At 41.9% G+C, this 21928-nt stretch overlaps 1 protein-coding gene across 1 annotated transcript; it reads right to left on the reverse strand.

The window, feature by feature from the left end:
- Nucleotides 1-13540: 13540 nt before the first annotated feature.
- si:ch73-139j3.4 (CD82 antigen) lies at nt 13541-21194 on the reverse strand. The gene is made up of 7 exons (XM_038307644.1): nt 21001-21194; nt 19129-19207; nt 15639-15751; nt 15442-15516; nt 14834-14935; nt 14255-14755; nt 13541-14164 (listed from the first exon to the last, which is right to left on the reverse strand). The coding sequence occupies exons 1-6, from the start codon at nt 21064-21066 to the stop codon at nt 14537-14539; spliced, it is 654 nt and encodes a 217-aa protein (XP_038163572.1). The 5' UTR covers nt 21067-21194; the 3' UTR covers nt 13541-14164; nt 14255-14536.
- Between the last annotated feature and the right edge of the window lie 734 nt (nt 21195-21928).

Genomic DNA, 21928 nt, shown 5'->3' on the forward strand with positions numbered 1-21928 from the left:
GACAGTAATTGTTGCATCACTACATTTTCCATTTTTTTTTCAGAAATCAATGAATCAAATTCATTGTTTTAACCAAAGTTTTTACAGAACTAATCTTTTTCAAAGGTAAGCATGCAATCACACATAAAGCAAAAAAAAAAGAAGAAAAGACAAGTATGAACCGGAACCCTGGAGGCCAGAATCTTTAGCGGTGATGTCAGAGGAGGCATAGATGCTCATATTAAAGGCAGAAATGATGGAAGCTGGATCGGATCAGAAGAATCAGCGATAACGACTTTTAGGAGTTCCTAAACATCTACTGGCAGATTAAACCCGGAGCGACTCAGAGACGGTGATGAAACTTTCTGTGAAATCTTCGAAGGGATGAAGGTGTGGATTCCTGCCACCCATGAAGCGAGGAAACATGCCTGGGACGTCTAAGCTTCTGGGGAGATGGTGGGCGGCTTCCTGAGAACGAGGCCTGCTTCAGGATGGATGCAGGATAAATATCGGCACCAGGAGAGGAGATGTTCTACATCCCAGGCTGCACAGGACGGGAGCAGATCCAGAGATAAGCTCAACTTTCTCCGCTGCTTCATTCTCCATCAGCAGAAACAAGTCAGTACCGCCTCTTCCTCTGATTATTAGCACTGATAATTAACTTTAAACAATTAGACCGTTTCATTAAGAATGTTCTGTTTGATTTTGGATAAAAAATGGTTTCTTTAATACTTTTTGAATTTTTAAACTTTCTTATGATGATATTAAAATCCTGAAACTTGGTCAGATTAGAGGAAAATATTTGTTAAAAGTATTTTAAAGACGCAGTTTATGAAGTTAGAATATCAGTTATCTGAGAATCATTGTTTATTAAAGGAAAACTTTGATGTTAAATGTAAATTCCTCACTAAATAAATTGATTCAGTTTTTTTTAAATAATTTTTATTCCAGTTGATAACAGATTAAGATTATGTAGCAGAGGCTCTTCAGCGCACAGAGGGATTATTATTGGGTTGAAGTACAAATTACTTTTGCTGAAACCCAAAATACAATTAAAATGTAGTTCAAAGATGGCAGAAAAAAAGACACCGATATTTTAAAACTATTTTCAACTGAATTCTGTTCAATAAAAAAAGAAAAAATAATTATTTTAATGATAGAAAATGTTGACCTCACCAATGATTTAGATTAAGCTGTTTAGTCCCGACAATCAACCATTTTTAGGATAATTTTTTTATTTATCAATATTTATATCATTAGATGCAATAATTAACACATTTTCTTACCTTCCACTTGTTCCTGAGAAACAGTAATCAATATTTTTGTGATTTTCTCTTATGTTTTGTTAATAATTCCTTTCTTATATAATTATTGATCATCTTGGATCATTTAGACGATTCCATGAATTAATCCTCTGCTGGAGATTTTCTTGATTTTTAAAGCTGGGATTAAATCTTCCAGTCGGAGTTTTCTGGAGTAAAGAAGGAAAACTGCAGAGTTTAGATCAAGCAGATCTGATCGTTTAGTTTCATTTAATAAAGAATAAATTAGCTGAAGCACGACTCACCGCTCTGATAGCTTTATTATGTTGATTAGAAAAATAGGAAGAAGGGTTTTTATTTTAGACCCAATATTTCCTCACATTAGTTACAGAATGGAAGGATGAGAGAATTATAATAAATTTAGAGTGTATGTTGGCTTAAGTTTAAAATGTAAATAGTACGGTAAAAATTTTTTGATATTTTAGATTGTGAATAATTTGGATGCTAATCGATGGTTTCTATTATGAAAAATTTATTTGTTATCTTCTTTTTAAGTTTAGTGGAATCAAGTAGTTTGATTTAGTATTTTGTTTAGTATGATCTGCAAATAGCGTAATAAATATAAACATATTAAATATTATTGATCTCACATTGGAGAAATTTACCTCAGTGAGCAGTGGGCTGCCATGGTGCGGCGCCCGGGGAGCAGTGGGGGGTTAAGGGTCTTGCTCAGGGACCCAGAGTGGAGGCAGTGGGGATCCAGCCGGGTACTTGCTCTGACCACTCGGCCGTCATTCCCCTAGCATACAGTACAGACTTTGATAACTTTACAAAAACGAACTTCTGTTCTTAAAGCATGACTCTGGTTCCAGACGGAGCTCTGTGGGAACCCATTTGCTGCTTTTACATCCTTCATGTGTGCAAACTGGTCTCTGTCAGTCAGCTACACTCCTGCATCCTTCCGTTTCATTCAGAGCTGTTCAGGATATAATCTGATTATTCTCGCCGTCTCATCCTGTTCTCGACGCCGTTCAGACGAGCATTGATGGAGAGGAGCTTATGGATGTTTTAGGAAGGGAATCTGGAACATGATGGTTCTCTGCTGATCAGAGCCGTTTGGTTCCTCAGAAACGTCCCCACTGCTCTCTCAAACTTACTGTAAACTGGGCCGAATCGTGAGTCACTGCAGGTTGCTAATGATTTATGGTCAGACACATCTGCTTGTAATTATCTGTAGCTTTGGTGCTGCAGGCTGAACATCACTGCAGGGAGAAACCACAGCTTTCATATGAGCCTGTCTGTGTGCTGCAGCTCTAAGCGCCATGAAATTCACTCAGACTTCCATTCATCACGCCTCGATTCGCTCTCAACGAATCAGAACCTGGATGCCAGAACATTTAGAAAACTTCCTTCAGCTTGAAACCAACCTCAGTGATCAGCAAAGTTCTGTTCTGTGCCTCAGAAATGCGGTCCTGCATCAGCATCACCGTCGCATGCTGATCCAATGGCCTCCCCAGCTGAGTGAAGTCGGTCCCCCCCTTCATCAAATCAATCCAAAATGGTGTCAGTCGAAAATGTTCCTTTGTGCCGCTGTTAAAGGATTATGTAAGATTCCAGAGGTCATTAAAGGTCAACCAGCCCCCCAAGCCTGAAGGTCCAAAGGTTGGAGATGTGGACAAAAATAGCCAAAGATTCCTAAAAAAGTTAAAAATCAATCCTCTGGACTTTGTTTCCCAGTTTGAAGACGTTTCTCTTCCATCCAGGAAGATTTTTCAATCCAAATGTCAGAAATAGCGTTTAGTTCCAGGTTTTATCCAGCAGCCCAACAAAGCCTGGTTTTAGTTTAGAAAACATGCAAATAGAAACGGATGAACGGGCCCCCCCCTTTGGAATGGGGGTCGTTTGGCTTCTTTGTTAGCCTGCAATGCCCCATACCTGTCTATGTCTCTGAAAGGGGGGTCGTTAGAGGGAATAGTTGGCCTGGATGAATAGGTGAGGTCTTCTGCTCTCCTCTAAAGGTGTTGGAGCTGCGATGATAGCGGGAAGGAATCACCTCTAAAGCTGCATTGGAGGTTTTTGAAACCTGAAATCGGAGTCCAACCTTAAATAGGGGGGGGGGGGGGGGGGGGGGGGGGCTGTTTAAGGTTGGTTTTTCTCTCTTAACATAGACGGCTTCCTTCACGTCGCCCTCTCAAACCACCTGTCTTCTTTGTCCAAAATGTGAACATTCTGGTCCTCATAGAATGTCCTTTGTCTATAAGGTGTAGATGTAGAGCAGAGTCTTGTCCACAGGAGGGCGCTCTCTGTGTTGGGCCATGCGTCCGTGTCTGTCTCCTTGGGAATGTTTTTGGAATGACTAAACAGAACAATCTGATTTTTTTAACCCAAAAAAATTGGAACTGAGCATCAATGCCTGCAGTGTGAGTGACGCTATGATGGCATTAAAGGCTGCACTAATCCACAAGACCAGTGGATTGCTTTTTTTTTTACTTTTTTAGGAATGACAATGACCTGGATGACTGGGAATCGTCACCAGCACATAGCCAGAGATCTTTACCGTTGAAATTGGCTGATATCTTAAAAATAATAGTGTTACAATTAAAGAAATAGCTGCGCAGGCATTTGACACCATTTTGTCGGGCCAGGACAGTAGCAGCCATTCAAAAATTCCCTGCTTTACTCGTTGGGTCCTTGGCTGGTCCTAGGCTGGTCCTAGGCTGGTCCTTGGCTGGTCCTTGGCTGGACCTTGGCTGGTCCTTGGCTGGTCCCCTAAATTTCCTTTTTATACATCAATCTTTGTACTTTTTTTTTTTTGGACATGATTTTTGGACATTAAGATCTAAAGAGAAGCACCATCTCCTGGTCAGATCCTGTAATTTAGTGAAAGGATGGGTAAAAATAATATGTTGGGTTCATAGAGGGGATTTTGCTGGGAGTTGCAGGGAAGTGGACTGCCATTCGGCAGCCATTTTGAATGGCTGCTACTGTATGGGAGGTAATGGCACCACCACCAGTGCTAGCATTGTTTTTTTATTTCCTTAGCAGCAATACAACTTTATTTGGTCTCTCAGCAACCAGCACAGCCTAGCCTGCACACAATTTGGAGGTGTTCGCGCTTCTCATGTAACTAATTTGTATTTGCCAGAGGATTTTTCACTGCAGTTGCTTGGTGGGATCGTCACACAGAATGAATTCAGTTGTAGGAGAAGCTAACATGGTTTTTAGAAATGTTTTCGCACCTGTCATCGTAAGAGTTGAACAGTTTTCAGGAAATTAAACTTTTTAAAATTAAACCTCTGTTGCAGTGAACCGCAGCTTCCTTTGCTTCCTGCTCCTCGGCCCGTTGGTGGATCCTGCAACTGGAAGATCTCTGCATTTCCAGCCAAGTTATGATGAAATGAAAAGCGTCGCTGAGGACCTTCGGAAGGTGCTGCAGAGCTACATCAGTAACCTTAAAGAAACCGTGAGGATCCTGGAATCCGTAACTGATCCCATCAAACATTCACTACCAGAATGGTTTTAATTACTCTCTTTGGCCAATATTTGTGTTTCTACAGAAAATCCTGAAAGACCTGGAAGTCCTGCAGTGCAATGAGAGTGTCGTCCCATTGAATAAGGTAAGCTGATGATCAAGATATGTTAATCTTTACTATTTTTAATTCATGTTATTTTAATGCCAGTATTTCAATAGTAAAGTACTAAGATTAAAAGGACCTGGATGACTGCATGCTGAGCACATCATATACTGTATTTCTATATACTCACTGCTGCTGATTTAGCAGATGCACCTTGTTTACCTCGAGTGGCAGCCTTCAGAAAAAACCTCAACTCCTTTCAGTTCAATTTGTTTAAACCAATTCACAACACCTCATCCCAGGGCTCTAAATGTAACAGATCATCCAGACAAATTACAGTAGTTGGTTTAGATGGTTACACAAGTCATTTTCTCTACAGCATTCTAGGTTCAAGGAGACAGAGGTACACATAGAAAAAGAAGCATAGATACAAAAGGCAACTGTCAACCAGCTCCACAGGCGGCCCCGTCCAGGAAACACACAGCCAGGCAGACGAGCTCCGAGCCAGCTCCCATGTCAGAGGATGAAGAGAGCACATCCAGTTAGTCACAGTCAGAGAAACAGGACTACACTGGAAAACAGGCCAAGCTCCAACGTCTAGAAACAAAGGTGTTGATGGCACCAGTGGTTGGTTGGTTGGAACCAGCAGTTATCGTAGCTGCTGTTGCCTTTTTTTCAGCTCAAACCAGTCGTCCAGTTTTACCTCAGCAACGTCCAATCACTGGATATTTGAATCTTTAGGCTGTTTGGTGTCAGCAGCCTGTAACAAAGACAAAACTCTTTCTATCTCCCTTTAAAGGAATTTGACTTTAAAACGTTAAACAGTTTTAGATGAAAGTGAAAGTGAGAACTAGATGAACTGCAGCTGGATGCAGTTTTATTCTGCTATTGACAAAAGCTCAAACACATTTTCTAATGAAGTGTTTTTTTTTATTGCAGACCTCCTTGTTGGCCAGTAGGCTCCTTCACCTGCAGACCTGTGCAGAGAACCTCCAACCTTTCTCTTCAAATTTCGAGCATTTCTGTCTGCTGCTTGACCTGAACCGGGACCTGCTGCTACACCTGGTGAGTCACTGTTAGATGGTTTAAGGAGAGAAAGGAGAGATAAAGAAAGAGTGGAAAGAAAAGCAGGAAAGAAAAAAAGAAAAAAAAGAGAGATGGTGAAGAAAATGGGATTAAAAATCTATCTGGAGATTAAAGAAAAGCAACAAAGTTAACAGAAATTCATTTTAAAGAGAGAAAAGAAACAAGAGAAATAAAATGCATATTTTATTGATTGATTGATTGATTGATTGATTGATTGATTTGATTTAATTACAGAATGTATCTGGACTGGACTCTACAAATTGCTCCACTCCCAGCAGCGATCCAACAGCAGATTTCGACTTCCTGAGGATATCCATGCAGTGTATGAACTGCTTTCACTGGCAGGTGGCAGCGCTGCTTAAAGAAAACCCGTGAATGGCTTCAGTTCTCTCCTTGTCTTTTGTTTTCTGTGCTGCAGGGTCACTACAGTTCTTATGGATTCAGCTGGACTGATCGAAACATCAATCTGTCTCATTCAGTCAAATAGAACCTCAGGAAATTTGGATCTAAGTCTTTCGATTCAGTTTAAAAGGTTTCTCCCCTGCTATATTTATTTTTCTGTTTACATTCCTAAACAAATACTTGACGCTCAATTATTTGAAAGATTTTTTTTGCCTTTTCTCGTTGAAGTCATTCGGTGGTGATGGGATCATGGTTTCACCGTTCCATCAAATGACTTTTTTATGTGATTTTATTTTGAAATAATTTTTACTTGTTTACATTTGCTGCCCAAACTACAGGGGGCACTGTTGAGTTGTTGTTCCTTGTAGCTTTTCTAGAGAAGGATTGAAATTGTTTGATACTTTCAATAAAAATGTTTATAAACCGGATAAATCACGAGTCTTTCTTTATCACATTTAATAACAGCAAGAAGCAGACGAGCTTACACCCAGGGTCCTAACTACCTTTGAGTTCATGTCCTCTGTATTTTTTTATATATATTTTTATCCTAAATGGTAAAATATAAACTCTAAAGATAAAAAAACACTGAAACTGAATCTAGGACACTAATCTAGGTCTCCAACTAAACTGCGAAGTGTTTTATATTTGAACAAATAAGATCAAAAAGACTATCTAATAAAAACAAGTACTTCTAGAAACTCTGCAAACATGCTGCGCACTTTCAACACGCATCGTCGCTATGGTAACTGCCACATGCTGTCAGTGAGTCCGTCAGTCAGGCAGTGTCTGGAAGAAGAGCAGATCGATCTACTAATGGAGGTGGAGAGCAGTTTAAAGTCTTAGGGAAGCCATATTTAAATGTCAAATCATTCTGGCTTAAATGTCCATATAAATGTTCTCTTTATCAGACCATATTGTCCCAAAATATAGAAAATTTCTATTTAAAAAAAATAAATCCTGTCTTAAAATCTGTGGGGGTTTTTCCGTTATCTTCTGCAGGCTAGTTAGTTCTACGTCAGCCTGAACACCTAAATTCATCCAATCATATATCAACGGTCATCTATCAAATGTTTTCGGTCATAGCATCCTGATTCATGTGTCGCAGCTAATATACGCAACGGTTGAAACCAGAATCCTTTCCTTTCCCATTGAGTTGCGTCCCAGTGTTCACGGGGATGGACGTCTGCGTATCTTTGCTGTTCCTAGAACTGAACTCTTCTGGACCGAGATGTCTGCTGTATTTCCAGGGATGGAGGCATCTGAGGTTTCCATTAGCTTGTGGGATTCTAAGATACCTTTAACTGTCCTTACTGTCTGCTATTGTTCCTTCTGGGAGTGAGAGCCCCTCTGTGTGGACTACCTTCCCTCTCTTAGTCACCAACCACATTTCTCTCTTTTTTTAATTGAACTTTATTGAGAAATGTACCTCTGCATTTCACCCATCCCGTTGGGGAGCAGTGGGCTGCCATAGTTTGGCGCTTGGGGAGCAGTGTGGGGTGTGGAGTCACATTTTTTCTTGGCCCATGTTGTGAGATAAAATATTTTGAGTGTGCCTGTTTGAGTAGAAGTAATGACAGAGACATCCTGACTATGCTGTACTGTTTAGGGGGACAGGAAGTAGATGCCTCCCTACTAAAGACAAGGGTGACGGGAAGGTCATGAGAGATAATGAGTTCAGCTTCCTTTATGCTGTGGTTAAAATTCATGTCCTTGATGAACTGAAGACTCATGGTTTGTGTGGGAAGCTACCGCTACAGAGCCACACTATTCAATTCAATTCAGTTTATTTATATAGCGCCAAATTCACAACACATGTCATCTCAAGGCACTTTACAGTTCAACCAGATCAAATTGATACAAAGTTTTCTATCTAAGGAAAACCAGTTGATTGCATTGACTCATTGACTCAAATACAATCCCCCACACTAAGCATGCTTGTAGCGACAGTGGAGAGGAAAAACTCCCTTTTAACAGGAAGAAACCTCCAGCAGAACCAGGCTCAGTGTGAGCGGCCATCTGCCGAGGCCGACTGGGGTTCAAGGAGACAGAAGCAGAGATACAGAAGCAGCTGTAAAAGGCGGCCCCGTCCAGGAAACACACAGCCAGGCAGACGAGCTCCAAGGCAGCTCCCATGCCAGAGGACGAAGAAAGCACATCCACTCAGTCACGGTCAGAGAAACAGGACCACACTGGAAAACAGGCCGATCTCCAACATCTATAAACAAGGGTGTTGATAGAAGCAGCACAGCTGATGTTTCTTTCCAGGATGACGTCACAGCCAAACAGGAACAGACGAGGCAAAGCTACTCTGAGGAAAAGCAGAGAGAGCAGAAGGTTAGAGATTGAACTAACAGATTCTGCAGAATAGGAGAACAGAGAGAGAATGAAGCAGAATGATGAAATGGGGGTCCCTATGTCCTCCAGAAGTCTAAGCCTATAGCAGCATAACTATAGAGATAGCTCAGGATAACCTGAGCCACTCTAACTATAAGCTTTATCAAAAAGGAAAGTTTTAAGCCTAGCCTTAAAAGTAGACAGGGTGTCTGCCTCACGGACTAAAACTGGTAGTTGGTTCCACAGGAGAGGAGCCTGATAACTAAAAGATCTGCCTCCCATTCTACTTTTAGAAATTCTAGGAACCACTAGTAAACCTGCAGATTGAGAGCGAAGTGCTCTGTTAGGAACATAAGGAACAATCAGATCTCTGATATAAGATGGAGCTTGGCCATTTAAGGCTTTATATGTGAGAAGGAGGATTTTAAATTCTATTCTTGATTTAACAGGAAGCCAATGAAGAGAAGCCAGGATAGGCGAGATATGATCTCTCTTTTTAATTTTCATTAGAACTCTGGCTGCAGCATTTTGGATCAGCTGAAGGCTTTTAACTACAGTTTGTGGACTTCCTGATAGTAAAGAATTACAATAGTCCAGCCTTGAAGTAACAAATGCATGGACTAGTTTCTCAGCATCACCCCTGGACAGGATATTTCTAATTTTTGCAATGTTCCTCAGATGAAAGAAGGAAATTCTAGAAACCTCCTTGATATGGGACCTAAATGACAGGTCCTGATCAAAAACAACACCAAGATTTTTTACTTTATTATCTGAAATCAGTTTAATCCCATCCAAATGAAGTGACTGGCTAATCAGTTTCTTTTTCAGAGACTCTGGTCCAAAGACTATAACTTCTGTTTTGTCTGCATTCAGAAGCAGAAAGTTAAGAGTCATCCAGGTTTTTATGTCTTCAAGACATGCCTGTAATCTATGTAATGGGTTAGCTTCATCTGGATTTATAGACAGATATAGCTGGGTATCATCAGCATAACAGTGGAAATTAATCCCATGCTGTCTAATAATTCTACCAATTGGGAGCATGTATAAAGTAAAGAGAATTGGTCCTAGCACTGATCCCTGTGGTACTCCACAGGTAACCTTTGAGCGTGTTGAAGATCTATCATTAACATGAACAAACTGAATTCGATCAGATAGATAAGATTTAAACCAGTCTAGTGCTGTTCCTTTAATTCCAACAAAATATTCAAGTCTTTCTAAAAGAATATTATGGTCAACTGTATCAAATGCAGCACTAAGATCCAACAGGACGAGCACAGATACAAGTCCATTATCTGAGGCCATGAGAATATCATTAGTGACTTTCACCAGAGCTGTTTCAGTGCTATGATGAGCTCTAAAGCCAGACTGAAACTCTTCAAAAAGTTCATTATGGTGGAAGTGATCGCAAACTTGTTTGGCAACTACTTTCTCAAGAATTTTGGATAAGAAAGGAAGATTGGATATAGGTCTATAATTGACCAAGTCATCTGGGTCAAGAGACGGTTTCTTAAGCAGAGGTTTAATTACAGCAACCTTAAAAGCTTTAGGTACATATCCCTGTAACAGAGATAGATTAATCACATCTAAAATGGAGGAGGAGATCAAAGGGAATACCTCCTTAAATAACCTGGTTGGAACTGGATCTAACATACAAGTTGAAGGCTTAGATGAAGACAATAATTTTGCTAATTCAGAGAGTTCAACTGGATCAAAGCAGTCTAAACCCAGTTCAGATTCCATGACTACCTCAGGTACAATCGCGGATAGAGGAGTGCTTATGATCTTATTTTTAATAAGATCAATCTTATTTATAAAGAATCCCATAAAGTCATTGCTGCTAAGAGCAGGTGGAATGGACGGTTCAACAGAGCTATGGCTCTGGGTGAGTTTGGCAACTGTATTAAAAAGAAATCTAGGATTATTCTTATTCTCCTCTATTAATGAGGAGAAGTATGCTGCTCTTGCTTTACAAAGGGTCCTCTTATACAGCAGTAAACCATTTTTCCAGACTAGGAAGGACTCTCGCAGGCCTGTGGAGCGATATTTTCTCTCCAGTTTCCTAGCATTTTGCTTCAAAGTACGCAGCTCTGCATTAAACCAAGGAGCAAGCTTTCTATTTTTAACGGTTTTCATTTTCAAAGGAGCTGCGTTGTCTAAGGCAATACGCAGAGAACTAGCAACCCCATCAACAAAATCATCAACCTGTGAAGGGGAATAAGCTAAACTTTTGCACTCTGCAGCACTGCTCAGTGACACAGAGGAGAGAGAAAGTGAAGCAGATTCTTTAAAATTTATAACTGCACTATCTGATAAAGATCTACTAAAATTGAACCTTCTTTTGGGGGAGGAGAACTCTGTTAAAGTAATCCTGAAGGTTATTAGAAAGTGGTCAGAGAGGACAGGGTTGTGAGGAAATACTGTTATTTCTTCACATTCTATGCCGTATGTCAGCACAAGATCCAAAGTATGAAGATGAGAATGCGTGGGACTATTCACATTTTGAACAAAGCCAATAGTGTCTAAGATAGCATTAAAGGCTGCTCTTAAGCTATCGCCTTCAATGTCAGCATGGATGTTAAAATCTCCCACTATGATGACCCTGTCAGTATTTAATACCAAATCAGAAAGGAACTCTGAAAACTCATCTAAAAATTCAGAGTAAGGACCTGGTGGACGATACAAAGTTACAAAAAGAAGAGGTTTTCTTGCCTTGAAATTTGGATCAGGGAAATTAAGGGTTAAATGTTCAAAAGAGTTGTAGGTATTAACTGTTTTGGGAGTAATCAGTAAGTCAGACTGGAAGATTGTTGCTACTCCTCCTCCTCGCCCAGAACTTCTGGGGATGTGAAAATTTAAATAGCTTGAAGGAGTTGCCTCATTTATGCTCACATAATCCTCTTGCTGCAGCCAGGTTTCTGTAAGGCAAAACAAGTCAATGTGATTATCACAAATCAAGTCATTAACTAGTAGACTTTTAGAGGAAAGCGATCTTATGTTAAACAGACCGCATTTAATTGTTTTAACTTTTTCCCCAATTTGAGTTATTTTGATTTTAATTAGATTATCATGATTTACTCCTTTGGGAATCTTTGCTAATTTATTAGATTTTGGTCGTGGGCAAGACACTGTCTGGATGGAGTAAAGAGTGGGTAACAGTAGAGAAGCTGCAGAGATGTGTGTTAAACTACAACTCTGCTTCCTGGTCTGCACCCTGGGTGGTCAGGGTTTTGGAGGACTAATAAATGTGGCCAGATTCCTAGAAAGAAGAGCTGCACCATCCAAAGTGGGATGGATGCCGTCTCTCCGAATCAGACCAGGCTTTCCCCAAAAGGATTGCCAATTATTAATGTAGCCCACGTTGTTTTCAGGGCACCACCTAGACAACCAGCGGTTGAATGACGACATGCGGCTAAACATGTCATCACTGGTCACACTAACATTTCAACTGTTTGTGTCCTTCTCCTCTGCAGAGTAAAATAAACCTTTTTCTTCCTTGCATATCAACTCTCAGTGCTCATTTTAATTCACAAGGGTCTTAATCAGGGTCCCAGAGTGGCAGGCTGTGGGGATCAAACCGGATACTTGCAACCTTCTCAGAACACAAGCAGACGGCACTAACATCTAGGCCAACACTCCCCATGTGTTCTATAGCTCCAAGCGTTTAAGGATCCAACTGTGTAGCAAGAATCAGAATCATCAATCAGAAAACAGGTCAGAATCCAAAAAGTCAATCAAAACACTTACTTGATCACTAGAGCTCCTTACACCGAAACAACTTGAATAATCTGGCACTGATGGAAAGCAGGCAAACAACATAAATAGCTGAGAAACCAGGTGAAAATCATCAGCGTTTAATCAGCCGCTGGGCCAATGGGACAGGTGAGCAGGAGCAAATGGAAAAGTCAACCATCAACACCAAGACCATGACAGTTATCCCAGCCAAACCACCCATACACCACAATATTCACACCTGGACCGGGTCCCTCTCTCTGAATCCATCAAAGGCAGCAAGAAACTTGGATGTCATGATTGAAGACCAGCTGACCTTTAAGATCATGTTACCTCTGTCTCTTGATCTTGTCGCTTCACACCACATTAGAAAGATCCGGCCATACCTAACAACATGCTACCCAGCTCCTGGTCAGGTCTATGGTTATCTCCCATCTAGACTATTGTAATGCACTCCTCACTGGACTCCAGAACACGGCAGCATCTCTGGTCTTTAGTCAGCTCAAAAAGTTTGACATCACATCTCTGTCCATTGAGCTTCACTGGTTCCCCCTGGCTGCCCGCATCAAATTCAAGTCCCTGATGCTAGCCTACAGAGTGCTAAAGGGTATGGCTCCCATCTACTTGAACCCTCTAGCAAAGGCTCATGTCTCAACTCAGTCACTCCGCTCATCAATGGATTGTCGTCTAGCAGGGCCTAAACTGCGCTTAAGAGAATCAATACTTTTTTCATGGGTTGTTACAAGGTTGTGGAATGACCAACTAAGCGCTTCAAGGCCCTAACCACCCCCCCCCCACCCCCCCCACACACACACACACACACACACTGGTTCTGCAATATATAGTGAGGACCATGTGTTGACTTTCATTGACTTCAATTGATTTCCAACCCTTTCTATGCCCTTACCCTAAACTTAAAGGGGAACGCCGTTTCTTTCTATTGGACCAATGGAAAGAAACGGTGTTCCCCTTTAACCATTACTAATGCATACCTCACCCAAACCCTAACCCAACTGACACCTTACCCCTAAAACTAACCATTGACAAAACAGTGTGAGGACTGGCAAAATGTCCTCACTTTACAACAGCTGGTCCTCACTCTGAGGGCTAGATAGGTACACACAAACACGCACACACAGACAGAAACGTTTCGGCCCCCATAGTTTTATTGACATTTTCCCATCTTAGTTAAAGCGTTTATTGACTGGACTGTGTCAACCCTGGAGATTCATTTGTTTCTGTTCAATTTATTGTAGATTTATGCATTAGGCACATAGGACAATCATTTGACTGAATACAAAACAACCTAAAGATATTATTGCACAACACCTCAATAGAAAGAATTCAATACAAAAAGATGATTTTCTTTGGAACAAAGATGTGCAGCGGAAGTTTGGAGCACATTCAATCTGAGGGGATTTAGTAATGCCGGTAGCCCTGGTTCTGGTTCTGGGCGTAGTTAACTGGCTCCTGGTAGCCCTGGTTCTGGTTCTGGGCGTAGTTAACTGGCTCCTGGTAGCCCTGGTTCTGGTTCTGGACGTAGTTAACTGGCCCCTGGTAGCCCTGGTTCTGGTTCTGGTGGTAATGATCATAAGCCATGTGGTTGGGGTCTACAGCAGGTATGTAGTTTGGGTCTGTAGGGTCCTCATTGGCAGCGAAGGCCTGGTTCTGTAGTCCGCTGTCAGGGGAGGAGTCCTCGGGGTCGGGGCTTTGATCGAGCAGCGCTTTGTTTTTCTTTAACACAAGTTTTTGCCCAAACATGCGGAACAGATATGCGGCGACGGAAACTTCAGCTATCTGCAGAGAAAACAAAGACAGGAGCAGTGGGCCCCCCATCAGCCAGGGTAATTATAGCTGGAACAGTCAGACTCTGGTGTTTGTTGGTACCTGCAGCAGAATGAGGATTGCATCCATTACGATGATTGTCAGGAAGTTCCCCTGCAGCCAACTACCGATCGTCTGAATGCAGTTCTGACAAATCAAACATGGCGTCAGTAAACCACTAATTGTCAGCCTCCAAACATCTAAATCTATTTAACCACATATTTTTGCATTCTATAGAAACAGAATTTATATATTTTTGTGAAGTTTAAAAGAACATCAAATATCATTCTAACTCTCAAACCAGGATCCAGTATAAATATGGTGCAGTTGGTATTTAGGAGTTCATCACAGACTCCTCATCAGTACCTTAGTAAAAAGTCCACTTCCTTCTTTAATCCCCAGCTCAGAGAACGAGCTGTTTTCCGAACACCAGGACGAGTTAAAACCGGGTTGAACGGAACTGAAGCAGGAACATGGCGCCACAACCGGACTCGTCAGGTTCAGAGTTTTAATGAAGCTGTTGTTGAGCCAGTCAGCAGGACCTTTGTAGCCACAGCACTCCGCCTGTGAGCCAGAATCAAGCTGAATATTAAGGTTGGGTCCAACTTTAAGCAGGACAGAAGCATCAGCAGAGAGACTCACTGAATGCTGCACGCTGTCCATTATTCTGCTGCCGCTGCTGTCGCTGTTGTTCCCGTACTGGAAGATGATCTGATCCACAGACTCTGTCAAACTTTTCTCAATCTGATCACAGAAAACAAACGTCAGCTGCAATCTTTGAAAAGAATAAAACAAGTTAGAACCTAAAAGGAATTGAAATGCAATCTAAGATGGACCCGTTTAACATTTCTGGGACTTTAATTAAAACCAACCACAAAACACTTGTTTTGGTTTGTTAATACTCTAAACCTGGAGCTAAGGGAGTTATGGAGCTTCCAGCCTGGTACCAGTCAGCGTGCCCCAGGGCAGCTGTGGCTGTTATGTAGCTCATCACCACCAGCATATGAATGAATGATGGAATGACTTAATGTGCTGTTTTGATAAAGCTCTATTCAGCTACAGTCCATTTACCATTAATTATGGGTTAAAGTATCACTTATACATTACTAAACAGAGAATTTATGCAGCCATGTTTGGGTTAATGATGTTGCTTCAGAAACCTCCAAAATGTCCAGCCAGTCACACAGCTTAAAGCTGGAGAACTTTAAACTAACTGACCTTTCCATGTGAAAATGTAAAGGAGGACCTACCTTGCTTCTATTAAAGAGGAGCAGGAATGTCACAAACAACTGACCCAGAACCAGAACAATGAGGAATCCCAGGTACTGTGGAAGGAGATAGTTCAGCGTTTTAGCAGCATGCAGCGCTATGAGTCACCTCTGTGTAACTGATAGAAGTAAAGCGGGCCGTAGAGAAGCCCAGCAGGTCAGAGGATGCCGAGACTCACCACCAGCAGCATGAACCTTTTCTCCATGGTGGCTCCAGCACATCCGGTGAGGCTGATCAACACCACCACTCCGCCAATCATAAACAGGCCTGATGCCACCACACGAAGCTCCTCTGCCACAAACACAGAAAACCACAAGTCACACGCCTCTACGGCTTGTTTCCATTACCTCCTTTGGTCTGAAGAATTTCTCTATAGATTGGAGACTTCTGTGAAGCTCCTCCATTCACTCTGTGATGCAGCAGAATTAGTGCAAAGCAGCCAGGAAGCTCTTCACTGTAAAATATTCGATCCTCAAAGTTCTACACAAAACATCCCAGAATAAAAAGGAACAGTTTAGTTGAAAATTTTGCAAATTCAATAGAACAATTTGAAAATAATCTTAATTTGGGGTGTTGCACGGTGGGGCAGTTTGCTGCCTCTGCAGCGAGAAAGTTCCTGGTCCGATTCCTCATGTCTGTCTGCATGGAGTTTGCATGTTTTCCTTCTGCATCTTTGGATACTCTGGCTCCTTCCCACAGTCCAAGAGCATGACTGTAAGGGATGCTTATCCTCCTGCAGCAGTGTGGCACAGTGAGCTTGATGCAGACATTTTTGATTTATGTTCAATATTGACGCGTGGTCTATACGCTGTGGGTCTAGATACGGCTGAGGCGGAGAGGAACTGCGGGTGAGTTTGTGCGACAACGGAGGGACATGGCGGCGATAAAGAGCGGGAATCCAGGTGGAAAAAGGATCCCAGCGTTCTGACGCACCTCGATGTTCTAGCTGCTCCATCTTCACTAGTTTTTTCCCGCAATTTCGGTCCTAAAAACAAAGCAAGCCGGCCTCCTGTCAGGTACAATTTGGGAGAGGTGCAGCGGAGGGGGCGACTTTTTGTTCACTGCGACACCTACGCAGACAACCTGGTTTCGAAATGTAAATCAGCCTTTAGTGTGGAAGGAACAACAGACGGCCCAGGCAGGATTTAATCTCCAGACTCCCAGGTGGAAACCAGGCATGCTGACCAGTCAGCCAAAGGGACAATTAACCAAGAAGCAAGATCAGTCAGAGGCACGGTGAAAGGACCAAACTGTCACATTAGATGGGTCTCTAAATTGTCCTTAGTTGTGTGTGCTGTGTTCATTTCGTCAGCTTTTTTTTTAATTTGGTCACAAAGACAAAAATCTATTTTAGTCTTAGTCATATTTTAGTCATTGTTAGTTTTGTCATTTTAGTCAACACTGTACAGAATAAACTTCTTCAGACAGTTTCTCTTTTTCTCTATTTTATTTATATAACACTGTGCAGAATAGAATGTCACACACTGCTTCTCTTTTAAACATATATCTCTCTGCACACATTGAACCTTCTGTCGGGTGGATTCATCACATCCACTTGGTCTTCATCCTCAAACAGACTTCCCTTCCTTCCACCTCTGATCTGGCTGTGATGTCACTGGGTCAGGAATCTAGTTTGGAGGAAGAAATTTAAACGACTAATATCCAGAGTATCAGTAGAACATCTTTCTTCTATGACAGAGAGACAGACAGACACAGGAAGCCACACACACACCTGTTCCCACCACTACAGGCCCCCCCGTTTCTTACCTTCTTCCGTATGGCAGCATGTCGGCTCCTCAGATGTCGCTGGAGATTCACTTTGTTCTTTCCTGCCATTTTGAAGCAGCAGACTCTTTGGTGGCGTCCTTCCCCCGGTTTTCTCCTTCACGTCGTAAATGAAATGGCTCCATACATCCATACGTTGTTTTCGCCCACCTCGTCCAACAAACCGCACACCAGTACCTGAGCCCCCGCCATGACTGCGAAGTTGAGCTATGAGTATAAACCCTCTGCTTCTACTGACTGAGCGGCGCGAGGGACTGAGGGACAGGCGCCATGTGGGACAAACAGGGCAACAACGAGTAATCTTCTATGAAGCTCAAGAAACACTTATATTAACAATTACAAATGAAATATAAACATTTACATTTCTTAATGTCCAGTTGTCAATGGATCATAGATTTTGTCTGTCTTAGTCTCGTTGACGAAAATCGCTTTTTATTTCTGTCATTTTTATTTTCTGGAAACAATTTTTGTGCGTCATAATCTCGTCATCGTCGGAAAAAAGGGGCGTTGACGACATATTTTCGTCATTGTCCTGGTTGATGAAATTAACACTGCGTGTGCAGGTCGTCTGCAAACGCAGAGACGTCCCCGTCTCCTCCGCAGACACTCTGCTGCTCCCCTCCAAACTTGTGAGTGAGCGCAGACAGGAAGCCTCTGATTGGTCAAATCTACATCCGCTCTACTCTATGCATATTTCCTGTTTGGTTCCTTACCAGCTTGTTTTGTTTGTCTGACCGCCATTGTGGAAAATGACTGAAGATGGAGCAGCTAGCAGAGCGAGGTGCGTGAGAACGCTGGGAGCCTTTTTCCACCTGGATCCCCGCTCTTTTTGGCCCTCATGTCCCTCCGTTGTCGCACAAACTTGCCCCCACTTCCTCACCGCCTCGGCCGTATCTAGACCCACAGCTAGTTCCTGATTGGCCCTCTGGCGTTGTGGCGTGGACTAACATAGCGCAGACCATGCTTCAATGTTGGGCATAAATCAAAAATGTCTGCGACACGCTGCTGGGGGAGGAGAACCAGCAGATCCGATGTCACCCTGAGAACTTCTGGAGAAAGGAAAGAATATGTGATTCATCTGCTTCTTTCTAAAAGGCTTCATGTCTCCCGTTTGTTTCTTTACTAGTTTACAGCTTTTCTTACCTTGCAGGTGTTTTTGGTTCTTACGGTATATATTTTTTTTGCATTTGTTTTGTGTCTCTGCAAGTCTCTTTTTTGTGTCAGCGGTACTTTAGGTATTTGCTACCTGTTTATCCTCTCCAAACGACCCGTTATAAAGTGTTTACAACTAATAACTCAGAGTACATGAAAATCCCACCGGTAAAATGTTTACAGATATAAACATGTTAGACATTGTTGGAAACAATGGCGTAACGACACAACAATAAGCAACATTATCTGGGTGGGCCCCATATGAAGTACAACTCCCCATAGCAGCCTGTCAACATGTAAACAAAGCAGCCACAATAAGCAAGCAGGTCTTTATTACTGCTGTTCAAAAAAGACCTTTTATGTTCGAGAGGAATCAAAAAAACAACTTTGAGTCATGTTTGAACTGATGCAGCTTGACCTGTGTTCTACTAACCCAATTTTATATTTTTAGAAACTAGAAGGTGTTAGCTTTCATAAATGTATTGCACATGTAACTTGCTTTTCTATTTGGGTATGTAAAAATAGGCGAGGATTACCCAAAATAAGGTGTTAAGAGGTTGAGTATTTGAAGGGTTTGTACCTCTTATTAAGTTTTTACCCAAGTTGGACTGTTTACCCCCCAGTGAATAAATGTACTAAAGTTTAAATGTTTCTGTGGGAAAATGTTGCTGCACTTAATCTTGAGTCCATTCAACATTTCTGAAGCATCTTTAAAGCTGGGGACTTGTTACCGGAGGAGAGAACCTGGAGGAAGTTTCCGGTGTCAAAGAGGATCCAGATTCCGCAACCCATAACGCTCAGACCCAGAACCTGCAGAGAAGATCCAAATGAGGCAAAATTATCAACCCTTCAACATTTCATTCAGGTGAAACAAGTTTAGCTTCCATGCAAAACACGGAGTGTGGAGGATAAGGGTGAGTTGGAGCCTTTTTCTGCAGCTGAGAGTCTTGATGTTTGATCCGAGAGCCGCTTAGTAGGGATGGGCCCTACGGATAACAGTCTGGAAATAAAGGATGGAGCTCCGGCCTGCATCACTAAGTTTAAAGACATGCTTTAGACCCAGATGGAGCCGGTGGGGAGTGGTGGTCCTCAGAGCCCACCCTCTATAGGGGCCCTTCATTATAAATCCAAGTTTGCTATTATAAAAACACTGGGGTTCAATTTATTCTTTAAAAAAATTCTACACACCAATGATTATCTTCTTTAATTGGAAAATGTGAGGTGCAGCTTTAAACAAACCTTTAATTTCTCACTAATTCACTTTAATTGCAGATTGGACAACAAAGATCCAGCTGAAGAACAGTTTTGGAAGGGAAACTTATTTAAGCAATATTGTTTCATGTTCTTTTTGAAGAGACATAAAATTATATCGTTTGCTGTTTGCTTTATGTTTTTTTTTTTTATTATTGCATGTAATTAGTTTAGGTCAGAGGTCATGGATTAGCGGAACAGGGTCCAGATCTGGACCGACCTGCTGGCTAATCCAGACACAACCTGATTTAAAACCGGACGGACGGACGGACTGACTCATCAGATCCCTGTTAAAAAAGTAACATCCATTAGTAGAGGTAATGCAGCCTGATGATATTTACACCGCCTCAGATAGCGTTCCCCCCATGTGAAGCAGGGGGAACGCTATCTGACGGGGTTTATAGGTCCGTCAGATAGCGTTCCCCCCTGATGTCATTTACGTTGAGTTGCAATAAATGCTAAACTCTCTGCAGGTTCTTGTCTTTGTCGTCCGCACTATTCAGCTGGCTTTGAAACACACGGCGAGAAGGTGGGGGCCGAGTGGGGAGGGTTACGGGGGCGAGAAACGCAAAAGTAATGCAATAGTTACTTTAACTAGTAACTAGTTACTTTTATTGTGGAGTAACTCAGTTACTCTTTGGGAGAAGTAACTAGTAACTATAACCTAATTACTTTTTTAAATTAACGTGCCCAACACTGTAAATGTCCTGTACTTATATAGCGCCTTTATTCAAGTCAGGAGACTTGACCAAAGCGCTTTACACGACATTCATTCACCCATTCACGCACACACTGATGGTGGTGAGCTACACTGTAGCCACAGCTGCCCTGGGGCTCACTGACAGAAGCGGGGCTGCCGTACACTGGCGCCACCCTCTGACCACCATCAGTAGACAATGCAGGTGAAGTGCCTTGCTCAAGGACACAACGACAATAAAAGATGGAGTCGGGGCTCGAACCGTCAACCCTTCGATTTCAGGACAAACTCCTAAATCCAACGCCAATGTAGACAATAAAGAAATTCCCCCACCCTCTAGAAAAGAACAGCTTTCCATCTACCTGAGAAATATCAAAAACAGAACCATAAGGCGACCAAAGGGAAACTATATGTGGAAATAGGAAAGAGTCCAGAACTACCTGAAATAAATAACAAAACAAAAACTGTCAGAACAAACTGTCAATCAAACTCACATCCATTGATGTTATTTTTGGGGCCTTTGGTGGCGAAAGTTTGACAACCGAAAAACAACCTTTTAATGAAAAGTTATGAGGAAGTGTTGCAAAAGAAGCAAAGCTGAAAACAAGCAGGCTCCTTCTCCTGGTTAATCATTCAGGAAACTCTGACGTCTTACCAGGAAAATGGAGTTTAAAACCCCAAAGCAGAACTTGAGCAGCTCGATCTTCACCTCCAGCTCCATCCTGACCAACGGCAGCAGGTTTGGGTTTGAAATCCTTCTAAGGTCCAGACTTCCTGGACCGTCTGAGATGATCTCCAACAGACATCTTCAGCCACCTCCCCCAGCCCGCTGATCAGAGGTCAGTTCCTCATTGTCTGTAATTATTAACCCGCTCAGGTGGTTTCCATGGAAACCAGAGTCAAGAGGTCAGGATGTGGACTCCTCAGATTCACCTGAAACCTTAAAGCCTGTTTTTATTTCTCAGCTGAGGGGGAACAGTTAGAAATACTCAATAATTCACTCACAATGTTCTCCAAACAGCTTAGTCAAAAAGAACACTAACTACATTTCCCATCAGCCCTGTGGTCAAGCAGAACCAGCTGTAAACTGGGAAGGAACAAGGAAGCAGAAGGTGATGGATCTATGATCCACTCATTAAAGCCACAGGAAGCAGTTTTATTGAAATCAACATTCCAACCTGTTAATGTTTGAGTTCATCTGCTGAAGAAGAAGGAAGATTTTCTGCTAGAAGTTTTATTTAGTTGTTTCAGATGCTGTTATGTGATCAATCCATGGTTTATATGAAAAACATCAGAGATGTTCTTGTTTGAATTAAACTGGATGAGGTGGTGAACTTTAAAATGCCTTGATATGACATGTGTGGTGAATTGAAGCTATAGAAATAAAATGAAGTGAGAACTGAATAAAAAAAAAAACTAACAAATTTTGGCCGTTTTGACTCTGGTATTCTTTTTTAGTGTGAAAATGATCCGGTTTTTTTTGTTTTTTTTTAGAAACAAATTGTCTAATTTATTTCTTAGTGAACTGAGACCCTATAAATTAACCTAATCTATTATTATTTAATGAAAGCAGATTTTTGTAT

The sequence above is a fragment of the Cyprinodon tularosa genome, unplaced genomic scaffold (genome assembly GCF_016077235.1).
Source record: "Cyprinodon tularosa strain WSP-4 unplaced genomic scaffold, ASM1607723v1 ctg618, whole genome shotgun sequence".
Classification (NCBI taxonomy): Eukaryota; Metazoa; Chordata; class Actinopteri; order Cyprinodontiformes; family Cyprinodontidae; genus Cyprinodon; species Cyprinodon tularosa.

Bases quoted from the DNA above. Each gene is read 5' to 3' on its own strand.
- si:ch73-139j3.4 (XM_038307644.1), bottom strand. From the start codon at position 21,066: ATGGAGCTGGAGGTGAAGATCGAGCTGCTCAAGTTCTGCTTTGGGGTT. The intron at 14,936-15,441 runs GTAGGTCCTCCT...TTCTGTGATCAG, and splicing joins TCCTCTTTAATAGAAGCAAG to ATTGAGAAAAGTTTGACAGA. The intron at 14,756-14,833 runs GTGAGTCTCTCT...TCTGGCTCACAG, and splicing joins TGGACAGCGTGCAGCATTCA to GCGGAGTGCTGTGGCTACAA.